Genomic DNA, 15,886 nt, shown 5'->3' on the forward strand with positions numbered 1-15,886 from the left:
TGTTTGCAATGTGTTGCTGTCATCAAATTTAGAATAAGCTTATTTTTTTTTTTCCCCTCCAAGGAAGGGATAGTCATGTTCTATCGTATTCATTCTCTGTATGCATTTGTTCATGTTTTAGGGTTTAAGCTGAACCAGACCAAACAACAGTGATATCAATCATGTCACATCCATACAGGGTTAGTAAGAGGGGCGGGGGACAAAATCAATTCCTAGATGCATTGCGATTCTCTCTTGAGAGATGATGACGTGAGCCTCATATTTCCGTTCTAAACTTGGCTGCTTCTTGAGTTCTGGTGAGGACGGCTGAGCATGAGCCAGTGCAAACGGACACAGTCCAACTGGCACCACAGGGATTAAAAGCATATACGGAGTAGATGCATTTTGGCGTCTATGAAGTTGAAGGAAAAACGGACCAGGACAAGAGCCACGTTATATATAATTTTTATCAAACTAAACTAATTGTGGCTCAGTCACACAGTTGGAAAAAATAAATGTGTAGAGAGCAAAACTTTGTTCCATCAAGATGCATCAGTAATTGTTTTATAATCGCATTGTAGCCCTCTGAATCAGAAAATGAATTAAATCGTGAGATACCAAGGGAATCCCACTCTCAGATAGTAGTATAAAACTGTTAGAAAATAATGATTTTATAATTTTTTTAACGCACTGGTCAGATCAGCATTGGCAGTTATGTAATGTTCATGTATCATAATCAGCATTGGGAAGAAAAAAATGTATTTGAACATCTCTACTTCCACTTTTCAACTCTATTAACTGTGTCAAAATGACATGGTTCATTGTTCAAAATAAAACTGTCACCAAAAACAAATCAAAACAAGTGGGTCAAAGACAGTCAAAAGGGGGTTTACGGCTAATTTTGGTCCTCCTGCTGCATCAATCCAACCCAACAAGTCGTCCTTAGGACTGGGCAAAAACTTCTAATGTGTCTACGACACTTAGTATGAAAAACTGTCAAGCAATCAAAGTTGGAATTGAATGTCAGAATTATAATCTTGTTTACTTTTTTTTAACCTTTCAAATTCAGAAAACTTGCTTATTATTTCAAGATATTTTATTTCTCCAGTTCTTACATCATTGTATATTTATATTCCTCCAAGTTAAGGTATTGGAAAAAGTATCAGTACAGAACTGTGGGTACCATATCAGCACCAATATGGATATCCAGCCCTCGTTATACCAACTATACTCTCCAATTCTTCCTCTGTGTCCATATTAACTCCTGACTTGTAACAAGTGAACATCCACTGAGGATCATCTGGATCTCTGGGGCTGTCCAGACTTCTCCAGTTCCTATTTTAGCTCAGGCATCCAGTTTAAGACCAGCCACAGAATCAGCAGCCTTGTCCTCTTCACCTTCTTCTTCCTCCTCTTCATCATCTTCCTCTTCCTCTTCTTCCTCCTCCTCCTCCTCCTCCTCCTCCTCATCCTCCTCCTCATAGTCATCATCCTCATCATCATCATCTTCTCCATAGTCGTCCTGTTGTTCTCTTCCTCCTCCGGATGCTATGTTCTTCCAGTAGGAATCGTACCCTGACGCTCCGTCGTAGTAATCGTCATCAGCTCCAGCTTGGCGCCCAAATTTCAGCGTGCGAGCTGCAGAGAGCACACACACGACATTAGTAACTTATGTGTGTTTATTTTAATCAAAGAAAACAAAGCACTGATGATCAGGAAGTACAGACACAGAACATAAAAGTATGTGTCCACAGGATTCGTCATTTCCACACTTTCTATTCATTGTCTATGTAAACAACCGTGCAATGCCGCCTGGTAACGCCTCTGTGTGTTTTGAGAGACTTGGCATCAGATTGGCCTCTCCTTAATGGCATACAGTTGAGGTCTTGGCTGCTTTATGGAAATCAGGGGTGTTCAGCATGACTCACCATCTCTATAAAACCTTCAGAAAAACTTTTTAAAACTAACTTGTCTATAAAAAATGAAGACAGATTCAGCAGCCGCATGGCTTATTTCTTGCCTCAAATTTTCGGTGAACTATTTTTGTAATGTAAGTTTCCAAATTAAAAAATGGTCTGAAATCCAGGAGCAGACAGCCCATGGGTGAGCATCTGCCCAATCAGGAGCAGCCAGAAGTGTTCGCACACTTCTAAGATGGTGTGGCCTGTTAAGTGTAATGGCATATGACCCCATCTGCAATTCATAACCAATCGAAGACTCTCTGATCAATTATAGACCAATCAGGAATGTCACAACCTACCAGCAGCAACAGAAAAAAAACCTGTTTGTGCAAATTTTAGAAAATCATGTTAATGTGTCGGATTAAAAGTGAAGTAAGCGATTCTGAAGTAAGATTATTTCTGAGTCCAAGTAACACTAATGTAGACAAATAAATATAGACAGATGATAGACCTTTAAACTTTGTTTCATGTGGTACAAATATTCAATTTCTGACTTACTATGTTACTTTGGATGAAGTCAAAGTAGTGGTAACTTAGGAGATGGTAAAAATCATTTTTAGCGTGCTGGAGAATGATTTTTTTTTCTAGGTTTACTTGAAGAGTCTGAGGATTTTTGAAATACCTTCAGAACAGCATGAAATTTTAAATGAGATTCTGGGTTTTCTGAGATCCCATCACCTCAAATAATATTAAACAGGCTACTAACAGGACGTGTCGGTAGCTCACCTGGCAGAGTGTGTACCATGTTTCAAGGCCGAGCCCTTTGCTGCTCGATCTCTGCAGCCCTGCTGATTATCCCCAGGTTACAGTTTGTGACGAAGGCCGATCAGGGTTTTGCTTATACAGCCCCCAAACTGTGAAAGTCTCTGCCAACTGAACTCAGACTCTCTGAGTCTTTAACATCTCGTCTTAAAAATGTTGTCTTTTTGAGAACTTTAGAAAGTGTTTGGTGCGTGTCTTTATTTATACTGTTTTTATTCTTATTTATGTGATCTTATTCATTTTATTGTCTTTACATCCTCTGTGCTCATGTCCCTGATCGTTTTATCTGCCTTGTGTGGTTCTAGCTCCTTTTGTTAAGCACTTTGTAACACTGTTAGGAAAAGAGACAAATAGTTTTTTTGTGATGAAAGATCACAGAGTCTTTATTTCATAGGAAAACAGGTGCTTCCTAGCGGATGCTTAGCTCTGTGATTTCATGAGAGGCACCAACTGGTTGTGGGTTACTTGAGAGGTTGTTATGATGGCTGCTCAAGCACCAATAAATTAGTTATGCAGTTCAGTTTGCATGATATGGGCACATCAAACTGATCTGGTTGATGAGATTTACGGTACACTGAACATGTAAGTTCACTGTTTCATGCTCATTGTCAAATACATTTAAATTATCTTTCCAAACTTATTCAAACTGTAGTTTCACTTTTGTTTTAATTTAATTACAGCTATTAATCGAAACATACATTGACACAGGAAAAAATAAAGGAATATCTCCCTCCCACAAATATAAAATATTATATTGGGCTAAACAATTTCACCATTTGGCACTGAGTTAAAGCAAAAGTACCATTAAGTAATCAAGTTACATTACTTGAATACTGTGATACTTGGATGAGGTTACCGACTACATTTTAACAGGTAATTAGTAATTGTATCAGAGTACATTTTAAAGTTGTCTCCCAACCCTGTTTGTGGGTCAGATCTATGAGAAATATTAAGCAAAGCTCTTTCAGCAGAGCAGAGCTTTTGTTTGTCTCGTTTTGGTTTCACACCCTGTGTCTTCAAAGAGGTAACAGTCAACTGACAGCAGTGACTCTCAGGTTACATCAGTGATAAAACACTGCAGAGGAAGTGAACTTTGTCAAATAACTATTTCCATTCAGTAAATAAATTACATCACATTACGTTTATGTCACACCGCAATACTGCAATATTGTATTTGAAACAGTCATGCAGTATGAAATAAAACCTGATTTAAGTGCCATTTGGTCAGATGCACCTCTGTTTTTTGGAAAAACAAATGTCGCTATCAGAAGAAATTGAGAGTTAAAGAAAAGCCGAAATAAACAAAAACAGAAGCAAACTCCAATGACAGAGAGAAAGATTTGTTTAACATACATCGTCTGGGAGAGGACAAACAACTAGTGGTTTTGAAGGAAACCATCGAGAACTTTTAAGGGAAATGAAAGTTCATTTCTCGAAAATGCCCCATTTTCTGTTTCGTTTTTGAAAAATTAAGATTGCGCAGAGAAGTCAAGGCTGCTGCAACTTCCCCCAAAGTGGCAGATTTACTGGAAATGGCTCAACAGTTTTGACAGCTTTGTGTGAGACTCACTGGACATGCTGAGGTCTTTGGTCTCCTGGGTCTCGTGACCACACTTCGGACAGGGTGGAGCTTTTCCTTTCTCCTGTTTGAAGACCTTACTCTTGGCATGGTCATCACAGTAACACGCCTAAGAGGACACAGTGGGACTAATATTAGAATCATAACATGGACATATCAACAGCACACACATTGTCTTGATATATAGTTTAAAATATGAAAATGAAATCCAATGACCGCTCAGGCCTGTTTAGACGGTTCATTCATCATCATCCTTTTGTTTCCCCTCAAGTTCAACGTCCGACCTGCCCTGTTAAAGATTTACCAGTTCTCTTTTCTTCCCCGTATAGCTCCTCTGACCATTCCTGTTTCATTGAATGTCTCTGTGACATTTATTACAAAAGAAGAAACAACTTAAGAAGATTTATGGACAAAATATGTCAGAAATGGAATTCAAAAGTATCTTTTCATTAGTGTATAATCACCTGAAAATAAGAGTTGTTGTGCTTTCGTTATCTTACAATGAGCTGTTTATATCTACAGAGGGCGCAGGTCCTCTTCAGTGGAGGCTGCCTTGCTGAACCACCACATCCCTACAGTAGCCCAGAATGGACAAACCAAACACTGACTCTCGATAGGGTCTTTTGAATTTTTGCAGCCACCACTGAGTCTCCAACACACTTAGAAGGGAAGGGTCACATCTGGAGAATATCATTTATACTGTAAGCCAAGGCTTCGCTGTAGCACCATGCTTCTTTTATAATTGTACACTGCGACAAATTTTGCCTTTTGCAAAAAGTTGCAGCCCCTGTAATTTGGATATTGCACTTGGCTATATTGGGATTTCCATAATATTTTGATCAATAGTAGTGCTTCCCCACATATTTTTATTGTGTATATTTATTATTGATCTTATCTCTTTTCTATATTGTAGTGGAATTAATATATTTTTGCATACTTCTTATTTTCTATTCTTGTAATTTCTCTATGCTTATATATATTTTTTATTCTTGAATGGAGCACCTGTATTGTGAACAATTTCCCCAATCTATAAAATATTTCTGATTCTGTCTCCTTTGTTTCAGGAAAAAACACTGAGGACTCCAGACAAAAACACTCACTAGATTTTTACCGTCAGTTGCATTTTTACACAGACTGAAGACTTGGAGTGCAGTCGTGTTAAAAAGGGATGCGTCTCTGCCAGGAGGCCAGGAAGAATGATTAGACCAAAGAAAAACAAAAACCAGTATCGTTTTAAGACAGACTTGACAAAATGTGACTCTACCCTTAAATTAAATCACTGTGCATTGTTTCTTTTGTTTTACAGCACCTTACTCCCTCCTAAAGCTACGAAAAACACACAGCTTGTATAATCAGTTTATTTTTAGACATCCTGAATTTTATATTTTAGAAAACAGAAAAGGGAAACACAAAGATTCTTCCATACTCTCTTTTCTTTTTCCTCATACTTATCCAGACCTGGAAATTACTAAAATGAAAATTCTACACTTTTCCTTCCACTTTTGTAGAAACAATAATTTTACCTATAATTAAATGTGCTAAATTAGTGAAATTGAATACCATCACAAACTGGCTGGTCATTTCAACCACTTGTGCACTTTGTAGATAAAGCCGCTACCTTGTCCTAATGTTTCCTCTTGGTACTAGAGACAAAACCAACTTCTTTTAACATTTTAAAGGTCATGTGGTCCGATGTAAACAAAGTGCACCCTGCTTTAACCCAGTGAAGGAGGGAGGGAAGCAGCTTTAACCCCATTTCAGGAGTCCAGTTATCTAATTCAAGTGCTCTCTTGCTCCTAATAAGTAGAACGGCTTCTATTTTAATCTTCAGTTTCAATTACATGTTTCCTGCATACCAGGAATATTTCCTGTTGTGGCACAAACTAAAGGCAAACAAATGAGAAGAGGGATTTAATTTGACTCGGTCTTATCAGTTAGGAGATGTGGTTTGCTCTATTTTGTTACACAAACACTTTGTGCTGATAGGATGGGTGTAGTTTTGCATCAAAATTTTTCACTCAGCATAAAGAGCAGATAAATATGTTCATAAATATTTAGACACTATAGGTTCCTGCTGGTGTGTTTACTGAGTGTAGATAGATGTTGCCCTCACCTTACAGCGCAGACAGGAATGTTGCCCCAGTCTATTACAGGAAACACCTAAAATGGAACATGAGAAGAGGCAAAACAAAAATCACGTTTGCTCGTTTGCACACATGCCCTCTAGATATTATTCTCTGGAGCAGATAAGTTACTCTTTACTTTCGCCATCAACCACAAAAATGACATTGTGAAAGTAAAAGAGAATGACTCACATTTGAATGTTTCTGCCTGAAGGACTTGGCAGCTTGCCTGGTGCTCAAACTGATCATCCTCACATAAGAAGTTTTGACAGAAGGAGCAGCGGAAGATTCGCCCTCCTGTTCAGGAAGTTGAAACAGTCAGTGGTGCTCTTTAGTATGATACTGATACGACCGGGTGGATTTCAGTCAAACAGAGGAGGGGGGTCTTACCATGATCCCACACACTGCGCTCACATTCAATGCAATCTGCATCAGTCAGAGGACACACACAGGCATGAGTGCTCAGACATTTCCTGCCATGGCACACCCAAGCTTCACAGAAGTCACATACTGCCCCCTTGTGTACAAAAAGAAAATGACAAGGTCAAAAAAAAAAAAAAAATCAAAGACTTGGCCATGATTTATCCTTCTGCAGCTGCTGTATAAACATACACCGATCAGGCATAACATTATGACCACCTGCCTAATACTGTGTTGGTCCCCCTTTTGCTGCCAAAACAGCCCTGACCTGTCGAGGCATGGACTCCACTAGACCCCTGAAGGTGTGCTGTGGTATCTGGCAATAAGATGTGAGCAGCAGATCCTTTAAGTCCTGTAAGTTGCGAGGTGGGGCCTCCATGGATCGGACTTGTTTGTCCAGCACATCCCACAGATGCTCAATTGGATTGAGATCTGGGGAATTTGGAGGCCAAATCAACACTTCAATCTTGTTGTTGTGCTCCTCAAACCATTCCTGAACCATTTTTGCTATGTGTCACGGTGCATTACCCTGCTGAAAGAGGCCACAGCCATCAGGGAAAACCATTTCCATGAAAGGGTGTACAGGGTCTGCAACAATGCCTAGGTAGGTGGTACGTGTCAAAGTAACATCCACATGGATGGCAGGACCCAAGGTTTCCCAGCAGAACATCGCCCAAAGCATCACAGTGCCTCTACTGGCTTGCCTTCTTCCCATAGTACATCCTGGTGCCATGTGTTCCTCAGGCAAGCAACGTACATGCACCCGGCCATCCACGTGATGTAAAAGAAAACGTGATTCATTAGACCAGGCCACCTTCTTCCATTGCTCTGTGGTCCAGTTCTGATGCTCACGTGCCCATTGTTGGTGCTTTCGGTGGTGCACAGGGGTCAGCATGCGCACCCTGACTGGTCTGCGGCTATGCAGCCCCATACGCAACAAAGTGCGATGCACTGTGTATTCTGACACCTTTCTATCAGAACCAGCATTAACTTCTTCAGCAATTTGAGCAACAGTAGCTCATCTTTTGGATCAGACCACGCGGGCCAGCCTTCGCTCCCCACGTGCATCAATGAGCCTTGACCGCCCATGACCCTGTTGTCGGTTTACCACTGTTCCTTCCTCGGACCACTTTTGATAGATACTGACCACTGCAGACCGAGAACACCCCACAAGAGGTGCAGTTTTGGAGATGCTCTGACCCAGTCGTCTAGCCATCACAATTTGGCCCTCGTCAAACTCGCTCAAATCCTTACGCTTGTCCATTTTTCCTGCTTCTAACACATCAACTTTGAGGACAAAATGTTCACTAGCTGCCTAATATATCCCACCCACTAACAGGTGCCAGGATGAAGAGATAATCAGTGTTATTCACTTCACCTGTCAGTGGTCATAATGTTATGCCTGATTGGTTTAAGTTGACCTTAAACAAAAATCGCAATACATATTAGGTCATTTTAAATTCTGTTACATGCTTCATAATTTAATAAGTAGTGCCCAAAGTATCAAAGTGGTATCAACTTCACTTGTGATGAAAGAAAATCTATTGGGTTGTTAATATGCATGCTGTGTTCATTGATTAACTAAATTTATTACTTCAAGTTTGTAAAAAAAATAATTTGTTTTGAACATAGTTCTCTTACTCTCGTGATCAAAAACCTTGATTTTAAGCTAAATTCTGAAGCTGTTCTCTCAATTGTTTTCTAATAAATAGTAACTATTGCAACTTCTGATCAACCCATATCAATCTTGGACTGAAATGAACAACTTATGGTTGGCCCCACCCCTTCCTAGCAGGGATACAGGTATAGGTAATTTAACTGGTTGAACAAATACATAAGATCGTGTTCACACTCATCCCTTATATCATTATGCTGTTACACTGTATCAGCACTGTATGATACTACTAAGTGGACGGTGGGTTTCTTCTACACCATTGTTGGACGTGATTATGACCATAATTATTAGGTCCTGACTGCACAATATTGCAACACTTGCACAAAGTGCATGATTGTGATGGTGACAAAGACTGACAATGACCACTCAACTCTCTGATGAAAAAGCACTTTATACACATTTCTGCATGGTACAGTCTTTTTCGTTTGATGTTTGCGCATCGTGTCTGTGCCACTGCACACCAAATTTATGAAATGTGTATGACACTGTTGGACAGGAAGTTTGCTGTCTCAAGGTCAAGGTCACTTTTATTGTGCCCCATAATTTTATTATTATTTTGCATAGAATACAGACAAGTCAAAACAAAAATGTACTGAATGAATAAAAACATTTGCAAACATTGGCCAGAACTGAAATGACCAATTACTTAACACTACCAGTAATTAGACACTGTAAATTACCAAAACAACAAAATGCCCCCATTAGGGTTGATTAAGTGCAGATGGGTCTCTGCGCATCTTTTCTGTGTGACTGTAACAGTTCAGAAGTTGCTAACTTACCACCATGGCCATTCCAGTGGTGTGGATCCCAGGGTGTTTGATCACACAATCTGATGACTTCATGCACTTGGTTTTGCCTGACAACACAAGCAGTTCATAGTGTAATTAGGCATCACAGCCTATTTTAATGCCACCGTGTTTCAAATTCAAATTATGACAACCACTATTACAACCACTTGGGAGCACCAAAGTCGAATACTTACTATAAATTTCTAGACAGAGTGGCTTTAAAAGTGCACTCCACTGATTATATACATGATGATCAACCCACTTAATGCTACTCAGCCTGTGTCCTGTGGCTCTGGAGGAACCTACTTAAGTTTGAAAAAATAACTCCTTGATGAAGTCACCAGGGATATTTCAGCTTGGGCTTCAAATATAGACAAAAAATTGCAAACTAAAGACATGCAGATTGACACGTGACCTGTTACTTGGAACTAAAATGATGAAGTGCATCTAATGATTAGCATAACACTGCAGTTTACTCACCACACTGAGCGCAGACAGGCAGCTTCTGCACTGTGCTACAGAAGTAGCAGAAAGCTCTGTTCTTCTGTTTTCTACCAGGTGGCATTACAAAGAGAGAAAAATGTTTGTTAACCGTTTGACTAGTGTTCGTCTACTATACCCAGTGTTGAAACACCACAGAGCAAAAATACACTAATTCTAATACTGTTCCAAGACAAAGCATGCATTCAAAGTCTTACTTGCAAATTGCAAATTAACATCAAAACATACTTAAATTATAAAGTAAAATTTTAAAGTAAAAGTACTCATTCTGCAGAGTGGCCCATTTTGGACTAATATATATATTATATCACTGGTTTATAATGAGTGATGCATTAAAATGTAAACTTCACTGATATCGCTGCTGGTGCAGCTTTATATGCTGCCTGATAGCTTATCCCATAATAAGACATCACAATTAATTACCTGAATTATATTTTGTATTAATATTAAGAATCTACAAAGTAACCAGTAACTAATGTTGTCAAATAGTAGTAGAGAAAAAGCTACTTGAAATTATGATTGCATGTAACAATTTGATGTAACAAGATGTTCCTGAACCAAATGGATGGCAAAAAATAAGAGACATAAACATGTGTGTTGTGTTCATGATCTAAACTAGGCTACTTCTTGCGTTTTGGTGAGGATCAGCGACTTGCTGCAGATGGATAGAATTCGACTGCAAACCTCAGCTTAGAAATTAGAATATGGACACATTTTGGCTTCTGTGACATTGAAGGGAAATGAAATCCGTTGTGTCTGACCAAACTGACCATGCAGCTTTACAAATACACTTTGTTTTAAAAAGTAGCAAGCTGTCACTCAGTGAGAAAAAAATAAATCGTGTAGACATCCCAAACTTTGATGCATCGTTAACTGTTGTATAATCGCATCACAGTCCTCTGAATCAGAATCGAATCAGGTTATGAGGTGCCAAGGGATTCCAACTAGGACTGTATACTAGCAAAAATCTGGCAATATGATACACATCACAGTACAGTTTATAATTCAATATATTGCGATATATGTATGACACTGAAAGCAACATGAGATATTGCTACTTTTTAAATCTAATTTTGAGAAAACTTTCACAGTATAAAGAGCACACCAACATTCACATAATATTTGAGCTAAAAAGGTAAAGTTTTTTATACAATCAGAACATGGAAGCTAAATAGGAACACTGTTATTTAGCAGCCATGGATTTAAACTTCTTCTTAGCATGCATCAAAATATCCTGACACAGTGTTTTGAGAATCGATAAAGTATCACAAAACATAATATTTTCTTACATACCTAATTCTCACCCCTGAAATATTTACTGTGCAATATCTAGCAAGTGGAACAGAAGGATATAATGGCATAAAATGGAAATATTCAAACACAGGTACTTACCTCTGACACTTGTCACATTCCTACAAAACAGAACACAACACAGAAACAGTGTAAGGATCGGTAATGAAGATACGCATTGCCTTTATGTATTAGCTGCAGTCGTACCACAGTAGCTGCAGCTGTACTCACCATGTTGGAGTTACAGGGGTGTTTGGCCACATCGACATTTTCCCGGTTGGCTCGAATCTGCTTCTCTCGCTCCTTCCGACTCTCGGCCTTTTTACGGGCACCGGTTTTCTTTTTGGGCATTTCTGCTTCAACAGGCCGCCCTTCTCCACAGAGCTAACGGCTAATTTGACGGCTGGTTACCTGCAAACACGGAACTTTTAAGTGCCGTTCCTCGGATGAACAACGGCTCGCCAGTTAGAGAGAAATGAAGCCGACCGAATATAAGTTTAAGTTACTTCGTCTCAGTGATAAATACATACACATGTAATCTAATCAGTAGAGTTAAAGTAACCTAATGCAAGATGTTCAACACATGTGACACATAATGAGCCAATAACAAAATATATAGTTACTGTAGTTGATAATATTCTTTTCTCACGTTGGCTAGCTGTTCAGTCAGCAGAGACACAGGCTGACAGGAAGAGTCACATGATAACTAAATTAAATTTAATCTAGTTAAAGTCGTCCATATATAATATTTAGGTTTTCTAGCGGGAATATTAATGGTACCGAATGTTACATCTAAATGTCATTCCTAATGTTCAAGTGTAATTTGCAATTTTGTATTACCGAAATGCTCTGTACCCCGACTTCCTCCAAGTCCGGTCTGAGAATCCGATCGGGTGAAACATACTGCCGAGATTTTTGTTCCTACTCCTTGCGAGAGCTCGTTACCTCGCACTTTTGGGTTTCCCTAGAATCAAAAACTAAATCTAAATTTAAGATGAGTGTCTAGTTTACAACACCACAGTAAAGGTTTAGTCTGCCCCTAAATGGTTGTCACTAATGACCTGGGTTATAGGCTGAATAATTTACTACTAAAACTATTTATGTTTAGAGGTAAGATACGATAAGATATTCCTTTATCAGTCCCACAACTGGAAGATTTACACTGTTACAGCAAAGTGGAGAGCAAAAATATTAAGAGGCATCGATAAAAAATATACAACATAAAATATTAAAATATAAGCAAAAGAAAATATTTTTAAAAAATGCAAACAATTTAAACATCTGAAATACCCAATCCAGATCAGTTATAATAAACACCTTTTGGGCTGCCGTGTTTTCAGTTACAGGCAACGTATATCTCACTTGTGAGTGTGCTAAATAAATGAACAGAGCTTGTTATGGAAGTAGACACATGAACTTAATGTGGGCTCACAACCTGGCAATGCTATGCCTTATGAAGAATAACCTACACTGCTTTATGTGTAGACTGAACTTTCTAGACATATGTGAGTAAGTTGGTATAACCCTTTTCCTTGTTAAAGCAAGTTGTACTACCACTGTGCATATATTAAACAAAATGATATTGACAAAAATACTTTACACAACGAGGCAGGAAGCTCTTGAAGCTCTGTGAAAAGCTATTATTAAGTTTCTTATGGACATTGAAAGCAATTTCAATTCAGCATACCAACATCTAAGATTTCTAGTGAGTCTGGTATTTTGAGCTCATCCCATCTTCTACTGGTTTTGAGGTGTCTCTCTTTGAAGAAGTCTGATCAAGCTTTTGAATATAGTTCTTTGAATATTTCGTCCATGAGATGTTGCATCAAATTTGTTATGCTGAATGGGTGTTTTTGTTCCAGAATAAAAGACTAAACATATGTAAAGACAAATAAATTGTTAGATGGAAAATGTTGAGGGGTGGATACATTTTGAAATACATAAATACAGTTTTTCCAACTTATTATCTTTAGTTGAGATAGTTTACTTTTCTTCTCTTACCATGATTTGTCATTATTTGGGTGTTTAAATTAAATGGTTTCAATTGAAAAGATCATCCATTATTTATTAACTTTACTGAATAATGTTTGAAATACAAATTTTTGAAAATTTAAAACTCAAAGATTCAAGTTTATTTAAAGAGGAAAGTCACCAGGAATTAACTAGTTTTCATGATTTATTTAAGTTTCCCCATATGTCACTGGTCGTCAGAGGCACCGTGTCCACGCCCAGGTCACGTGGTGATGAGCTATCAGCCAATCCAGAGCGAGGAGGGGACCAGCCAACAACAAAACACAGCGTCATGTCTGTTCCTGCAGGTGGTGGTGTGTAGTGGACTGACACCTGCACGTAAGCTCAGTAACTCTGTGAGGGCTGGTGTCTGCCTCTGGATGTTATAATGAACGCGGACTGTTTTCACTTGTAAACAGAGGGAGGAGGAGGAGGTGAGGAGGAGACCCGGCCGGCGGAGCTCCATCCCAAACCGAGCCGCACAATCATGGCCCCGTCCCTCATCCGAGCCTGCCGCAGTCTGGCTCTCTCGACGTGGCTGCTGTCTTTCTGTTTCGTCCACTTGCTGTGTCTGGACTTCACGGTGGCAGAGAAAGAAGAATGGTACACGGCCTTTGTCAACATCACTTATCTGGACCCCGTCACTTCGGAGGTGAGGACGGAGAAGACCGAGTGCGGTCGGTACGGCGAGCACTCGCCCAAGAGAGAAGCCCGAGGTCTGGTGCTGGTGCCGACCCTCCCGCAGGATAAACAGGCGTGCGACCCCAGCGTCAGGTTCCCTCCCGTCCCCCACAACACCGCCTGGGTGGCGCTGGTGGCTGCGGGGAACTGCACATACCGAGAGAAAATCCGTAACGTCGCGAACCTCAACGCCTCTGCAGTTGTCATCTACAATGTGGGCTCCATCAGTGCCAACGACACCATCACAATGCCCCATCCAGGTAAGAGACACTACCTGTCAACCTGCAGGACTAGTCTTCTGTATACAGTCTGTACCTCCGTGATACCTGCTCAGTCAACTGATGGGAGGCCTGAGAGAATCATACAATTTAGAGCTGCAATTATAGCAGTTATTTGATCGATCAATTAGTCAGTCCCTCCAGGATTTTGCAGGCTCATTTTGGGATGGTTCACCCAAAAATGAAAATTCAGTCATTATCTACTCACCCCCCATGCTGATTGAGGGTTTAGATTTCTAGTCCACAAAACACTGCTGGAGTTTCACAGGAAAACGGTGTTGCAGAAACTCCCAAATAATGGAAGTGAATGGTGACTAGCTTTCAAATGTAAAAAAAAAAAAAGCAAAAAACATAAAATGCCTCCATACTGCTCATCTGGTGTAGCCCCAGTCTCCTAAAGCCCCAACATGCCAAGTTGACTAATAAAAATGTCATTTACACCATGTTTTTTAGCCTGAATCTTGAGCTTGCCACGTTCACATGCACACTGTCTATGTGTGGTGTGTGATGGCGTGCAAAAGGCATGTTTAAACTTAAGGAGACTTGAATGACACCAGATGAGCAGTACGGAGGCATTTTATGGTTTCTTTCCAGTTGTTTTTTTATGTTTGTAAACTGGTCACCATTCACTTCCATTGTTTGGGGGATTCTGCGACACTGTTCTGTCAAACTCCAGCAGAGTTTTGTGGACTAGCTAAATAAACCTGCCCCTCAATCTGCACGAGGGTGAGTAGATAATGACCGAATTTTCATTTTTGGGTGAACTATCCCTTTAACAGGAGCAAGTGAAAATTGCAAAAAAGTTGCAATTTCTTTTTGTGTGTGTGTATAATATGAAAGTGCACAATAACAATGGCAAGCCTTGTGTTCTTTTCAGTACCTGTGACCAAAGAACAAAAAAACAATGACAGAGATATAGTAAATAACAGACATCATTTCATTTCACTGAAACATACATTTATGACGTTTGCATGGTGGATTGCCGTGATCGGTAAAACTCGCATGAAGGTGGAACATGCAAGAAAGTAGAGGTTGTGCATAATTCACGGGTATTGGTTGAATTTGCTTTAATTGTTGCAGTTGCTGCTTCCAGGAGGGACTGATTAGTTGTCAATTACCAAATGAATAAGATTAGAATAAGAATTTTTATAATCAATTAATTGGTTTGAGTAATTGTTTTTAAAGAAAAAAAAGTCCAAATTCCAACTTCTTAAAAGAAAATATTTTGTGGTTTCTTTATGCTTTAGACTTTTCAAGGACCAGTAAAACTACAGATAAAAAATAGATTTTGAAAAATATGTATATGAAGTATAGTATATAATGATAAGAACAGATTAATTAATTGATCTGATATTTAACTATTGATCACATGCCAACTATTTTCATAATCGAGTAATCATTTTGAGTATTTTTTTAAAATAAAAATGTGCAAATTCTCTGATTTCAGCTTTGCAAATATGAATACTGGGTTCTGGACATTTTATGGACCAAACAGTTGATCAGTTACTTGAGAAAATAACCAGTGGATTAATTGACAGTGAAAATAAAATCGTTATTTTCAGTCATAATAGAATTAGTTGCCTCTTATGTGTTGGACACCTCTGGACAAGATTAATGGTTTTCATTTCCCCTGGTGAGGTCCCAGGGCTCCTCTGCATCTCTGTAATCAGCTAAATAATCAATTAGTGTCTCGGTAAAGGAGAAAAGTGCACTGGTCTACAAGCAGATGGATCGATCCACTGCCTCCGACTTGCTGAGGGCTCTTTAATACTATCTCATATGATATGATCTGATATAACATCTGGACTGGGTATTATCTAAATTCTGGTGCTGCTTTCA

General features: G+C 39.2%; 2 protein-coding genes across 3 annotated transcripts in view; one reads left to right on the forward strand and one right to left on the reverse strand.

Moving 5' to 3' along the window:
* Positions 1–1,057: 1,057 nt before the first annotated feature.
* Positions 1,058–11,986, reverse strand: noazfp (nucleolar atypical zinc finger). 2 transcript variants are annotated; one of them, XM_084715171.1, is made up of 10 exons: positions 11,919–11,986; positions 11,310–11,489; positions 11,181–11,200; positions 9,768–9,838; positions 9,279–9,355; positions 6,795–6,921; positions 6,597–6,701; positions 6,395–6,441; positions 4,273–4,390; positions 1,058–1,617 (listed from the first exon to the last, which is right to left on the reverse strand). In XM_084715171.1, exons 2-10 carry the CDS (start codon positions 11,427–11,429, stop codon positions 1,325–1,327), a joined length of 978 nt encoding a protein of 325 aa, XP_084571297.1. In that variant the 5' UTR covers positions 11,430–11,489; positions 11,919–11,986; the 3' UTR covers positions 1,058–1,324. The 2 variants fall into 2 exon arrangements, with proteins under 2 accessions (XP_084571297.1, XP_084571298.1); XM_084715172.1 differs by lacking the exon at positions 11,919–11,986 and having other exon boundaries at positions 11,310–11,899.
* Positions 11,987–13,258: 1,272 nt separating this feature from the next.
* The window catches only part of rnf150a (ring finger protein 150a), a 28,385-nt gene continuing 25,757 nt past the window's right edge, over positions 13,259–15,886 (forward strand). The window contains exon 1 of the mRNA XM_084715175.1: positions 13,259–14,029. Within this exon, the coding sequence (XP_084571301.1) occupies positions 13,576–14,029 (454 nt within the window). The 5' untranslated portion in view covers positions 13,259–13,575. The remainder of the gene's footprint in view (positions 14,030–15,886) is intronic.

The sequence above is a fragment of the Lutjanus erythropterus genome, chromosome 3 (genome assembly GCF_056507025.1).
Source record: "Lutjanus erythropterus isolate fLutEry1 chromosome 3, fLutEry1.hap2, whole genome shotgun sequence".
Taxonomy (NCBI): Eukaryota; Metazoa; Chordata; class Actinopteri; order Lutjaniformes; family Lutjanidae; genus Lutjanus; species Lutjanus erythropterus.